The sequence below is a fragment of the Triturus cristatus genome, chromosome 5_1, assembly GCF_964204655.1.
Source record: "Triturus cristatus chromosome 5_1, aTriCri1.1, whole genome shotgun sequence".
Classification (NCBI taxonomy): domain Eukaryota; kingdom Metazoa; phylum Chordata; class Amphibia; order Caudata; family Salamandridae; genus Triturus; species Triturus cristatus.
The window spans coordinates 567197415-567209603 of NC_140587.1; the positions used below are offsets into that span (position 1 = coordinate 567197415).

At 39.7% G+C, this 12189-nt stretch overlaps 1 protein-coding gene across 1 annotated transcript in view; it reads left to right on the plus strand.

Moving 5' to 3' along the window:
* The window catches only part of SLCO5A1 (solute carrier organic anion transporter family member 5A1), a 399251-nt gene extending 394896 nt beyond the window's left edge, over positions 1–4355 (plus strand). The window contains exon 10 of the mRNA XM_085605480.1: positions 1501–4355. Within this exon, the coding sequence (XP_085461606.1) occupies positions 1501–1958 (458 nt within the window). The 3' untranslated portion in view covers positions 1959–4355. The remainder of the gene's footprint in view (positions 1–1500) is intronic.
* The last annotated feature ends 7834 nt before the right edge of the window (positions 4356–12189 follow it).

Below are 12189 nucleotides of genomic sequence, written 5' to 3' on the forward strand. Positions count from 1 at the left end.
AATAAATCAGGGTTTCTAAAGCGTTGCTACTCACCTGTGAGGGTCTCAAGGTACTGGGGGGGTACAGGGTAGGGGCTGCTGATCCATCTGAGTGCTGGGGTTCAGTCAAGAAGCCAAGTCTTGAAGTCCTTCCGGAATTGGGTCAGCGACGTGGATTGTCTGAGGTGGAGAGGCAGGGTGTTCCAGGTCTTGGCGGCGAGGTGTCATTTTGAAGCTTGTTAATACTGTCAGGGCATTGGTTATACCTCACTATCACCAATCTAACTCCTAAATGTAGCAATAAGCAACAGGAAGGTGACCAGTAAAGCTGTGCAAAGGGCCTTCCACTATGCGGCAACACACGTTGCTGCTTTTTTAGTAACTTTTGAACCGTTTGACCTAGAAACAAATCTTTTTTTGTTCAAATCTGTAGATCATGCAGCGGATGATGGATGGATGAGGGATTCTGTAGCAAATTAGGCAAATATATAATTATCTGGCCATTTAATCGCATAATTCCAGTGGCCCTGAGTATGTGCAGACAAACAGATATATGTGGTTCTATATTTGTAAACTATATTAGAACATTGGAATGTTGTGAGCTCCACTGAAGACAGTGAAGTAGCTCTGGCCAATAATGGCTGGGATAGGCCTTCTGCTTAAACATTCAAATTTTTGTCTATCTTTTTCTTGCTTTTTAATTTAGATCATTCAACCCTTGGTAAGTGGAATGTTCAAATAGCCCTAGAGCTCTTCTTCCTCAAGCTGTATGGGTTGACAAACGGCTTTCTCCAACCCTATAACTCGGATTCAGGAAGTGGGCGATCAGTCTATATTTGAACATTGGAATGTTGTGAGCTCCACTGAAAAAAAGGGGGTGGCTCAGGGCCAATAATGGCTGTTAAAGACTATATGCTCCAACTTTCCAATGTTTGAATTTCTGTTTCTCATTGTTTAGACCATTCTACCCTAATTGGGTTGAAACATTCTAAAATCCTTATAGCCATTTTGCCTTGGCCTTTACTAGTTGCTCCCTCATCATACCTCGAGTTCAGGGCCTGTAACAACCAGTATAACCTTCGGCAGTGGGCTGTAATGTTATAAAGTGGTCACTGGTTGAAGGATAGATAAAGCAGACATACTAAGACTAATACCAGATTAAGACAATAGTAGACAGCTGCCTAGTGCACTACCAGCATGGGTGCTTCTAAATTTATTGATTATGAATTAGTTAATGTAGGAGAGTGAGGCAACATCCCACTTCTAATATGGTGCCAAAGGTTTTGCAATTATTCATAAGTCATCAATCTGAAAAACATTTATTTGTCCCTGGTCAGGAGTTAATTCAAGATGGTCATATGTTCTAAAGTAAAGAAAGCACTGGACTCTTAGTTTTTGAGGTAAGCATGCAGTCATACCTAGATCACTTAGAAGACAATGAAACAATCATTAAAAATGCTAATATTTATTGTAGCACTGTAAACTTAACATACTAAGTAATTTTATTATGTTTTCTTACAGCGTACATTCCAACTCCAATTTACTTTGGGGCTGTGATTGACACTACGTGCATGCTCTGGGAACAGGACTGTGGTGTTCAAGGCTCTTGCTGGGAGTATGATGTGACCTCTTTTCGCTTTGTCTACTTTGGGTTGGCAGCTGGTCTGAAATTCGTTGGATTTATTTTTATTTTTCTGGCATGGTACTCAATTAAACATAAAGAAGATCAGATGCAGAGGCGAAGATGGAGGGCATCACCTTTAAGCACAGTAAGCGAAATGGTTGGCAATGCCAGAGCACCCCAGAGCTATGCACGAACTAGATCCTGCCCCACTTTCACTACTAGGGGTGAACACAATGAAGATGTTGATCTGGCAAGAGGAATTTACTACATAGCACAAACGTATCCTGGGCCCTTCTCAGAAGCAATAAACTCTTCACCTCAATCTGTAATACATAATGTTCCTGCTGTGATATAACTGATATCCAACCCATTGTCCAAACAACCTGAATTCAGTTTTGTTGGTTAACTTGAAAACGGCGCCTTGTGAACACCTGTGCCTTCTTTTGTAATCTTAACACACCGTATGCGAGCCAACAAAACATACTACAAATAGCCACACCAGGCATGAGGGCTGGATACCTCAAAATGAGTAGTCATACTTTTTCCCTTCCCTAAAATGGAGGTTTTTAAAAAAAATGTTTGTGACTACTTCAGCTCAGTACATAATATTCCATGTTTTAAGTTAATATAAAAACAAAGTTAAGAACTCTGTAAGTGGAGCAGTGTAGTGACTGTATTGCGTAAGTATGTATATTTGGTTTCAGGAAAGAAAGTACTCTTTAAACATACAATTTTCTCACTATTTGTTGAGGTTGTGAATGTTAATGTGAGTTCTGCTACACAAGCACAATTGGGGAGGACTAAACTATGCAACTTTCACTGTGGAGCCACGGTAACTGTACCTTGCCAATGCAAAAGGCCATATTTATCAAAGGTATAGCATAGACTCGAGAAAGGGGAAATAAGGTACAGTATAAACCTTCTGACAAGCAAAGGTCCTATTCATACATTAGATTCAAGTACTGTTTAGACACATGAAAGTTTACTTAACCTTTTCCTAAAGTATTGATAAAAGTATGTTAAAGCCATTGCAAAGTTGTATGCAGGAACAGTTTTTATCATCGTCTCAAAGACTAATAGTGCTTTCAAATTGCATACCTACTCCAAAGTCATACAATGTGTTTATATATAGTTTGTCTCTCTGCATGGAAAAAAGAAAAATTGAAAGTGAAGATAAGCAGTATTAACATTCAATTCAAAATATATGGTTATCATAGGAATATAGCAATGTTTTAAATCTGGTATGTATGTTGCACACACATTCAAGGATAGGTTAAGAGAATTAAGGCAATGCTTTCTAAACTTAAATGTTGTTTGTATAGTTAGATACAGATAGAAACACAAAACTATTATGATTTAATCAGGAGAAATAAATAGGTATGAGAGATGAGTGTTGACAACACAAAGTCAAAGCCGCAACATGTACAAAGTGATTGATGGCTGTAGTATTATATTTCACAAATGGTTTTCATAGCAGAAGGCATAACACTCCAGAAAAAGTTGTACTACAAGTAGATATTACATACAACAGTCAAAATTAAATAAGAGTGTGATGTGTATTATGCGAGTGAAATGCATTATACGCACACATGAATGAATGCTACACACCTAGATTTGGAATGGGCTTTAAAAGCGGGCATGCCTAGGGCAGTATCAGAGTGGACAAGCAAACACAGTGGGTATGTAGTTTACACCCATAAGTTAATATATTTTGTGTTATTCGCAAACATTTCAGAATGCACTGGCTACCCTTACCATCTAACTTCGAACCAAAAGGACTTCCTACAGAAATTGTGGTGAAGGCTTTGTTTCTTTCAGAAAAAACAAAGTTTGAGGAAAAAAATAAAGTTCTGAAAATACAGGGTTGAAAAACGGGTGCAGGTATTAATTCTAAATTAATACCAGACATATAGGCATTTATCTTATTTAGTTTCTAGATTACACATATCACACAGATACCTGAGTGAACTGGAATAAATTCATATACTACACCCATGCATAAATGTAACTTGTTCTTTCTGTAATTTATTAATTTTTACCAACCCTTTTAGAATCAGGTTTGTGTGTAAGGCATGATGGAAAAAAGTAATTGTCCAGAGGGAGCTGAAGAACTGCTCTTGTTCTCAATTTTATTCCAACCTGTATTAATTAGCAATAAGTAAGTCTGAACTATTGCTGGGTTTTAGAGGCGAACACTAGCTTGGTTGTTTGTATAACTGTTCATAACAGTATTGGAACCAAAGTCATTTCTGTCATGCCTTATTCTTGAAAAAAATGCACAAAGTCTGTTATACCTTTCCGTTTGGGAATACTTGATTCAAGTTTTGCCAGTTGTGGGTTGTATCTTAAAGTCTATAGATTTGATATCTTGATGTAGATTATTTACAAATTGACAGTTACAGTCCCAATGTATTTTACAGCACATTATTAGGATTTATTCTCTTATTCTCGTATTCAATAGGCCTTGCACTGATCACATGATATCTACTGAACTTACGCGATTGTATACACAGCGATATATTAACCTCAGGTTGTGTAGCTGAAAAGAGGATCATTTATTTTGAGGATAATACTCCTTAGAAGAGCGTGGCCTCTTTCAGAATTTCCTTTTCTAAAACATCAGGGACAAAAAAGAGAGAGTATTAGTTAACTCCTCCAGTGATAGCATCAAGAAAAGAAAAAAAATTGACTGTACTATAATGTTAACTATGATACTGCAAAACAAACAAGAATAAAAATTAGTGAATATGTGAAATGTTTATTCTTTTTGATTTAACAGGATTTGAAAATCATCTTTAGGCTAATATTAATTTCTGAATTGTTATGCTTTGCTTTCATCCAGTGTGCTACCTCAATTGATTGCAGAATGCCTTTGGAAATGTCTTGCGCGTAGTCCTCCATTATGATCTCCAGTATTTTTAAGTTGTTTAGAAATTCCAGAGGTTTGGCAGAGCCCCAGAAACATATGTTATTTTATACCAAACCTTCCTCTGTGCTGATGAGCATTTCAGAATCCTGTTATGACAAGTAACATTCTATAGTCTTGACCAAAGACTGGCCCATCCACGCAAAGTCATCTGTGCAAAAAATCCATGTTCAAAAGGGATTATGTTAGAAATTTGGCGAGACCGATCTTGTGGGATAGAGCCCCCGTGTTTATGTGTACAAAAACTAGGAAGTTTGTATAAATGGATAAAGTTGAATTTTTTTTATAAAGTCAAAAAGTGTGTTATATATTTTAAAGTCTCTATTCTACTCCCTCTATAGTGCAACTTCATTTAAATGAAGAAATCTTGGTGTAGAAAATCCAGAAATTACATGTACCAGTACTTAGTTCAACTACTGAAAGCAGAATCTAGTTCACTAGTTAGAGTTTTGGATTCTTTTAGGTTGCAGTTTGTTCTTTTTGCAATGTTAATGTTGCGTTTTTGAAAATGTCATTTTCACATTTCTCTTTTTCTGCATTGCAATTTTCCCTTGCTTTAGACATTTGTCACTTGTTTAAATTCTAAGCAGCATAGCATTCTTCTTCACCATACCTTTTAAAAAATACCCAACGAATGTACATGTTAGAACTCGTAAGTCCGGCATAAAAGTTTCAATAAGGCTCCATTTCTGAAAATAACTGGCTATTTTTTGTTAATTTTAATCAGGAGTCAAAGTCTGCAACTTTTTACACCCTGCTAAAAAAAGTCAATGAGTGAGTCAAATAATTGATAAAAACCGATGCATGTGGTTACCAACTCCTTTTGCTGTTGATCTGTTCTGCTTTAAAAAGTGCCAGTGTGCCAGATAGATGCAACATTTTGTGCAGTGCGCCTAAAAGCAAATGTCAGAACAAAGTGGGTTCCTTTGAGATGGTCCCAATATGCCGAACATGGTGCGGAAAGGGGCAATGCCAATGGAAAGGACAGAGAAAAACATTGATGATGCTATTAGAAGAGAAGTTTGTGTAGAAGAGAATTATAACCATCACTGGGAGTTATCGAAGAGAATGACAAGTGAATGAGAAGTGCACTTTTATATAACCCTAATCCTATATTTCCTCTATGGTCAAAACAGTGATATTTGCTTGATTGTAGGAAGCATATGGGACAAGGACCTCCTCAACTACTGGCAAATTCAAAGCACAGAGACAAGACTGATTGTGCCTAAGTTGGAAAAGATGAAGAAGGCAAGCCTAACCACTTCAGTTAGTGATGGTGCAGCACTGTCTCCTCAGTGAAGTGGACAGGAATGTGTATAATCCTATCTTGGGCTGAGGGGGATGGGTTAATCAACAGAGGAGTTATTTCAGTGGAGGTAGAGCACCTCTAGTACAAGAACCTGTTTTTGCTGAAGTCCTCCAAACTGTTATAGCATCTAGAGTGAAGGAGATGAGATAGTAAGGTACTGAGAGGACCGTCATGTGTGATTGATAATTAGTCTTCTTTGATCTGCATGGTAATGGGAATGATGTGTTAAATGAGGAGTTCAGCATCAGCAATGGGCACAGGTAACTAATAACGAGAAGTGGGATAAAAACAAGTGTGATAAATGGGAGCCTTGGAAGAGGGGAGTGGAATTGAAATAGCCTACCTGTGGGTGAGGAGATAGGAACAAAAAGTGGACCAATACATGGAGAGAGGTGATCTTTAACCACAGGTTTTAAAACATTGTTAGAAATGGCTACTGATGTGGATGATGCTTACTTGTTCCTACATTTTATTTGGTGCAATTATGAATAGTATGCTTGTCCACACGGACCAGAAATCAGGAAGAAAGATGTAAATGAGTGCAAGGTTTGCCCATGAAGGGACAATAATTGTGGGCGATAAGAAGCAATAACCATTTTGGTATTGATATAGAAGCTGCCATGGATGAGTGTTGGAGATATTGTCATGTTTTGGGTGACCATCCTCATAATGGGTCTGAAGTTATAAATGAGTAAAGAATAAAACTGCCAATTATCCACTGTTGTTCGGGGTGGTCCTTCATTCGCACCACATAACGTTCTTCTCATACTGTGTCTGTCTTAGCCATAAAGGCAGTAGATAGCTAGAAGTCCGTGCATGCGCTGACAGGAAGGCTGGTCTAAAATGATGTTCTGTTGCCTCTCCAAGGTTCTAAAAGTTTCACCACCTTTCTCTCAACCATTGAATCAGGTACCAGACCTACCTTTCATGTGTAATTAAAAATGAATATTTTTTGTTTTAGGTAAAATATGAACATTGAAAAAATAAAAATCCACTATTTTTAAAAATAGCAGAGGGACCTTAATTACAAATAAACACTAGAGTTAGGGTAAGAATTAGAAATACTTTCATGATTAGGGAAAGATGTGGGTTACGTTTAGGGTAGAGATTGGTACTACTCTTGGGTTAGGGGTATTGGTAAGTGTAAGGGTTAAGATAATGGTTTGGTTAGTTGAGACATTAGACTTAGGGCAATGATTGAAATTAGTGTAAGTAAGAGCTAGTGATAGGATTAGGATTCAGGTTGATGATGCTATACTTTCCTCTTTATGATGTTTATTAGTGGTACATCAGGATTGTCAACCTAATGTAAAAGGAACAATGGGATTATGTTTTTAAGATTTGGTGTATTTCTTCCTTCTGGAGTTCTCCATTTTCATTAAGATCTATTTTTTAACCTGGAGGTCTGTAATGACCTCCAGGGTTACCTCCTGCCAAAACTACTAAACAGAAAATTATTCAGGAAAACAATGTAAAAGACTTAGCAGGATTCAATCATTTTAATCATGTGAAAAGGAAGCATTTCCATGTTCCTCTAAAGGAATACTTTTTGTTGCCATTCTATCAGCTTTGTAGCAGGAAACATTGTATGGAATGGCAATACCTTTGTGCAGGTGCCCTTCTATAACCACAGGTGTACCCTCACACATTTTGTGGATCATTGGCTGGACAGTGTTGCATTGCCCTTTGCCAGCCATCTTTAAACTTCAAACACAGAGAGAAACCCACTTATATTTTGCTGACTTCAGCAGAAAGGACCTAGTTACACCTTTAACTGCCCACCTTAACAACAATGTAACTAAACACTACTGCCAGTGAGCAAGCGGGGCTACTAGCAATAATTTTACCACAACTACCCGAGATTGAGTTGGAGATGCAGGGCTCATGTGAAGTCTTGTATTGCGGGGGCAGTGATCAATGCCTACAGACTATCTCTGATGATTTCTTTCTGGCTATCCACAAACATCTTAAACCGTTGCCAAGGTTTTTCAGTGTGCAGAAGAAATAAGTTGTTTCAAGGAAGCTTTGAGATGTGCTTTTTACTCAATAGACACTGCTGGAAAATTGATGGCAGAGAGTCTCCAGTTCCCCAGACAAACTTCAATATTTCTGTATGAAGTCTACATGCTTCACTTTTGGCTTTGTGTTTATAGTCATAAACCTGAAAGCCTTAATTTTCTGTGACCTGGTGTTGAAAGTTAAATATTTTCTGAGTACACCTTAGAGAAGACAGAAGTATAAAACAATGTGAGACATAATTCTCCACATTATTATTTTTGGTAGGGCATTGTAGTAATGTCTCTTTTGGCATTAGCTATTCTCTCTTGAGTGAGCTCTTGATCAACTCCTTGGGATAGCCTCTCTGTAATAATTTAGTTTTGAGATTCTCCGTGTGTTTGAAATATTCATATTTGGTGGTACAATTTCTCTGTATTTTCAAAAACTGGCCATATGGTAAATGATTCTGCTAATTGCATGGACGATGGCTCTCATAGTGTAGGAGACTGCTCTTGTCAGTAGATTTCATGTACAATGTTGTCAATAATCTTATGGTCTGCTACAATTGTGGTGTTCAAAAAGTTAATTTTTAACTTTGCCATGTTTTTTGCCAGATTTTTCACCATTCTGTCATGAACGTGACAGTTAGAAAATGCGGCTTAATCATAAGAGGTGACGTAATGTCTTCAATATACTACATTCACCAGCATTCTTCGGTTACTTCCAAATGCCTTAATGTGAGGCATAAAAAAAGTCTAGCTTACACGTCAAGAATTTTCAATTCTATTAAGTAAACAGAGAAGAGAATTATACTGGATTAAACTTCATGAGTAACCATGACAGGGTGGGATAATCCTCACCTCCTGGTCCTTAATAGAATAGAAAGTTCCTGACATGTAGGCTAGAAATGTTTCAGGACCGGAGGCTTCGCGTAGGTGTGTTTAACGCTGTGCTACCACCACTGATGCAGCATCCACAATCAGTTTCTAGTAGAAAGTTTTGAAAGTGGATTCTGAGGACCAGTCTCCCGCCCTCATAATGCCTTCTAGTTGGGAACCTAAGGCACATGACTGGGATGCCATTGCTCTCCTAGCCGAGTGAGCACCAACTGTAGAACTTGCTACACCTGCTTCCACTAAAATCCACTGCATTAATCTGGCTAGTGCAGCCATTAACACTGGTTTATGAGGCCTCTTTAAAGCGATAAGCAATTGTCCCTTTGGGTCTTGCCTCACTTCGCTAGGACACACTTTGTACCCCTTCAGACATTGCACCATACACAATTTTGCATTATTCAGAAAGGATGGATAAGAAATAAATCTGAAATTAGTCTTTCTACATTTAGTAATGAAAAAGAAAATTCCTTCCAGAGAGAATATTCTATCAGAAAGGTCCAGAGCCCAGACATCCGATACACTCTGGCATGAAATCAAGCATAACAATATCATGATTTTAGCCGAGGTCTACTTGTAAGAAAAGTATCTGTTCTCTGGCCATTGGTCTAACAATCTGAGAACTATATTTAAACGCGGAAAGAGGGTGTGCAGTTCCTATCGAGAGATGTCAAAAGCTGCCCAGGCGGGATGTTCTCCCTGTGAAGCAAGGGCCCTCACACACCCCAAGGGGTGTCATGCTTCATCATCGGGCAGCTCCTCGTTGGGCAGGTACTGCAATGCCCAACGGGACCAGTAGGGGGGCAATTTGCCAGAGTTATTTTGTTTTGCCAACGTGAAGAGTGAAGTGTGTTGGTGTGTGTGAAAAAGTGAGTAGATTGGTAAGAATAAGTGTGAAGTAAAAATAACTAAAATAACCCAAAATACTATTTAATAACTAGGTTCCTTTGTTATGGTTAAAAACATAAATTCTGGTTAGAGATGGATATAATGGTCCAATCCAGCACAAGGTGATATATTTAACAAAAGGTCAAAATGGTTCATACCCTATTGCTGTCATAAAGATCATGGCATTTCGTCAGGACCTGGTCCTAATCTACTCGTGTAGGGGTTGGAAACAAGTGCATGTAAATAATACCATACCCTAGACATATCACACTAGTATATAGTAAACCTTCAGGGGGGAAAAAACAACCAAATTACGTGGTGAGTCCCAATCGTATTGGCAGAACGGACGCTCACTGGCGTACCAAAGGTCAAATGTTGACGAGAGCGTCCCTGCTGGCATTTAATTCTATAATGACCTCAGGGGAGTTGCCAATCTTCGCATTGCCATTCCAGGACTCTAGGTGGTTTAGCTACCATGCCATCTCCGTCCTGGCTTTCCTTGACAAGCTGATTTATTCTACATAAGCAAGTCCTTTCTGCATTTGTTGAATCATCAGCCTCTGCAGGGCGCTGTAGTGTAGAGGTCCAGGAAAGATAGCCTGTATTGAAAAGGCCAGAAGGCCCACAATCCTGGCTAGGGATCTCATAGACACCTTCGGAAAGGTCATGGCAGACCTCAGTTCTTTCTTGATTGTCCATATCCTCCATGAAGGAAGAATCAATCGTGTCAGAATCAAGTCTATTTGGAAGCCCAAAAATTCCAGGCATTGAGAGGAGGGCTGGGCAGAGGGGGGCAGCTGAAGTAGCACTGTTTGTTGGTCTTGCATCATCAAAATGGGATCGTCGAAGTAAACTATCAGGCGCACTCCCCTTGCTCTTAATGCTTCCACCACCGGTCTCATCGGCTTGGTGAAGCACTAGGGGGCTGATGACAGGCCGACGGGGAGGACATTGAATTCAAAGCAGTGGCCCTGCCACCTAAATTGCAGGAACCTCCTGTGTGGAGGTTAAAATGGGGGCCATCAAGTATGCAGCTTTCAGGTCCAAACTGACCATCCAGTCATTCTGCCGAAAGTTGTCCTGTAGAAGGTGAATCCCTTCCATCTTAAAATGCCTGTGAAAAATTCAGACACTAAAGTCCTTCAAATTCAGGACCAAACGCTAGCCGCCACCTTTTTAATTTACTTAGAAAATGGTACTGATGAAGCCGCTAGGGTGTAGTTCAGACAGGCAAATTGCATCTTTCTGCAAGAGTACTTGAATCTCTGAGCCTCTGAAGGTCTGTTTGCTAAATGAAAAATACAGTTCTTTTGGTGGGGAGAAACTGGTATGGATTTTATAGAATTCCAGTTTGTATCCTTAAACAGTCTCGAGAACCCATGAGTCCTGAGTACTTTGTCGCCAATTGTAGAGAAATAAACAGATTCTGCCTGTCAAAATCACCTATGAAAAGGGAATAACATTCTCCTGTAACTCCAGGGTCTTGATTTGCTCCCTGCACTCCTCTGTGGTTCCCTCCATAGAAACAGTTCCTCCCCGGGATCATGAGGGAAAGAATGTGTTGCTGGATGCGGTGTCATACTAGTCGACCATCCTCGGCCTTGGGGGGAGTACTCTCAATGGGAGCCTTGGAAGAGGCCACGGCCTGACAAGTGCCCTCTCAATCGCCTGGCCCTACCAAAAAGGGTCTGTCTAAAAACTTTTTTAAGGGATAACTGTTCTTTGTCCAATGTACCATAAGTGGATACAAATTTTGCTAGGTCTTTCACAACCAGTCCTCCGAAGAGGAGTCTATATGCCACGGTCCTGACTTCGAAGGAGGCCAACTCATTCAGCTTCAGGTCCAAGCGCATCAGTACTGAACGTCTGCGCTCAGTCAAAATGGCACAATTGGCGTTCCCCAATTGACAGACAGCCCAACCTACTAGGACGTCCAGATCTATAAGACTATTCGTGTCATTTGCATGATACGCAAGTTCAAGGATCTTAGTCAAGGGCCTGACATATTCAACAGCTTGTCTTTACAGTTATGCTAAGCTCTATCTAGACCTTTTAAAGGATCCTTGGTTTATTTCTTCATGAAGGTGACCATTGTCAGATCAACCTCGGAAGTCTCAGTGACCTTACCTGGTAAGTCTGGTCTGGAGCATTCCACACGAAGCCGAGCCCTAACTTCCTTTTCAAAACTTTGTCTAATGTCACTTGTATGCAGTCTGCCACTTCTTGCGGGGGATTCCAATTGGATGATTAAGGGTGCATAATGTAATTATGGTCAAACTCCAATACTTTTAGGGTCTTAGGGGACATAAGGGATTTATCTGTGGGGTCAGAGCACCTCTTTTTGCTGGGCCCTGGTTAATCTTCCTGGTCACTATAGCTGGACTGGGACGAGCCTGGGGCCATGTTAACAAAGGTGTCATCTCTGGCCAGGATATTAGGTTGCACTGGGTTCTCCAGCAAAGGCACGCTGTAGCCATGCTCATTTGCCAGAGGGCCAGTTAGTTTCTTAAAGGCCACTGAATGAGGCCATATAGTGGTTTTAGCTTTACCCTCGCCCATTTTGGGATGGAGG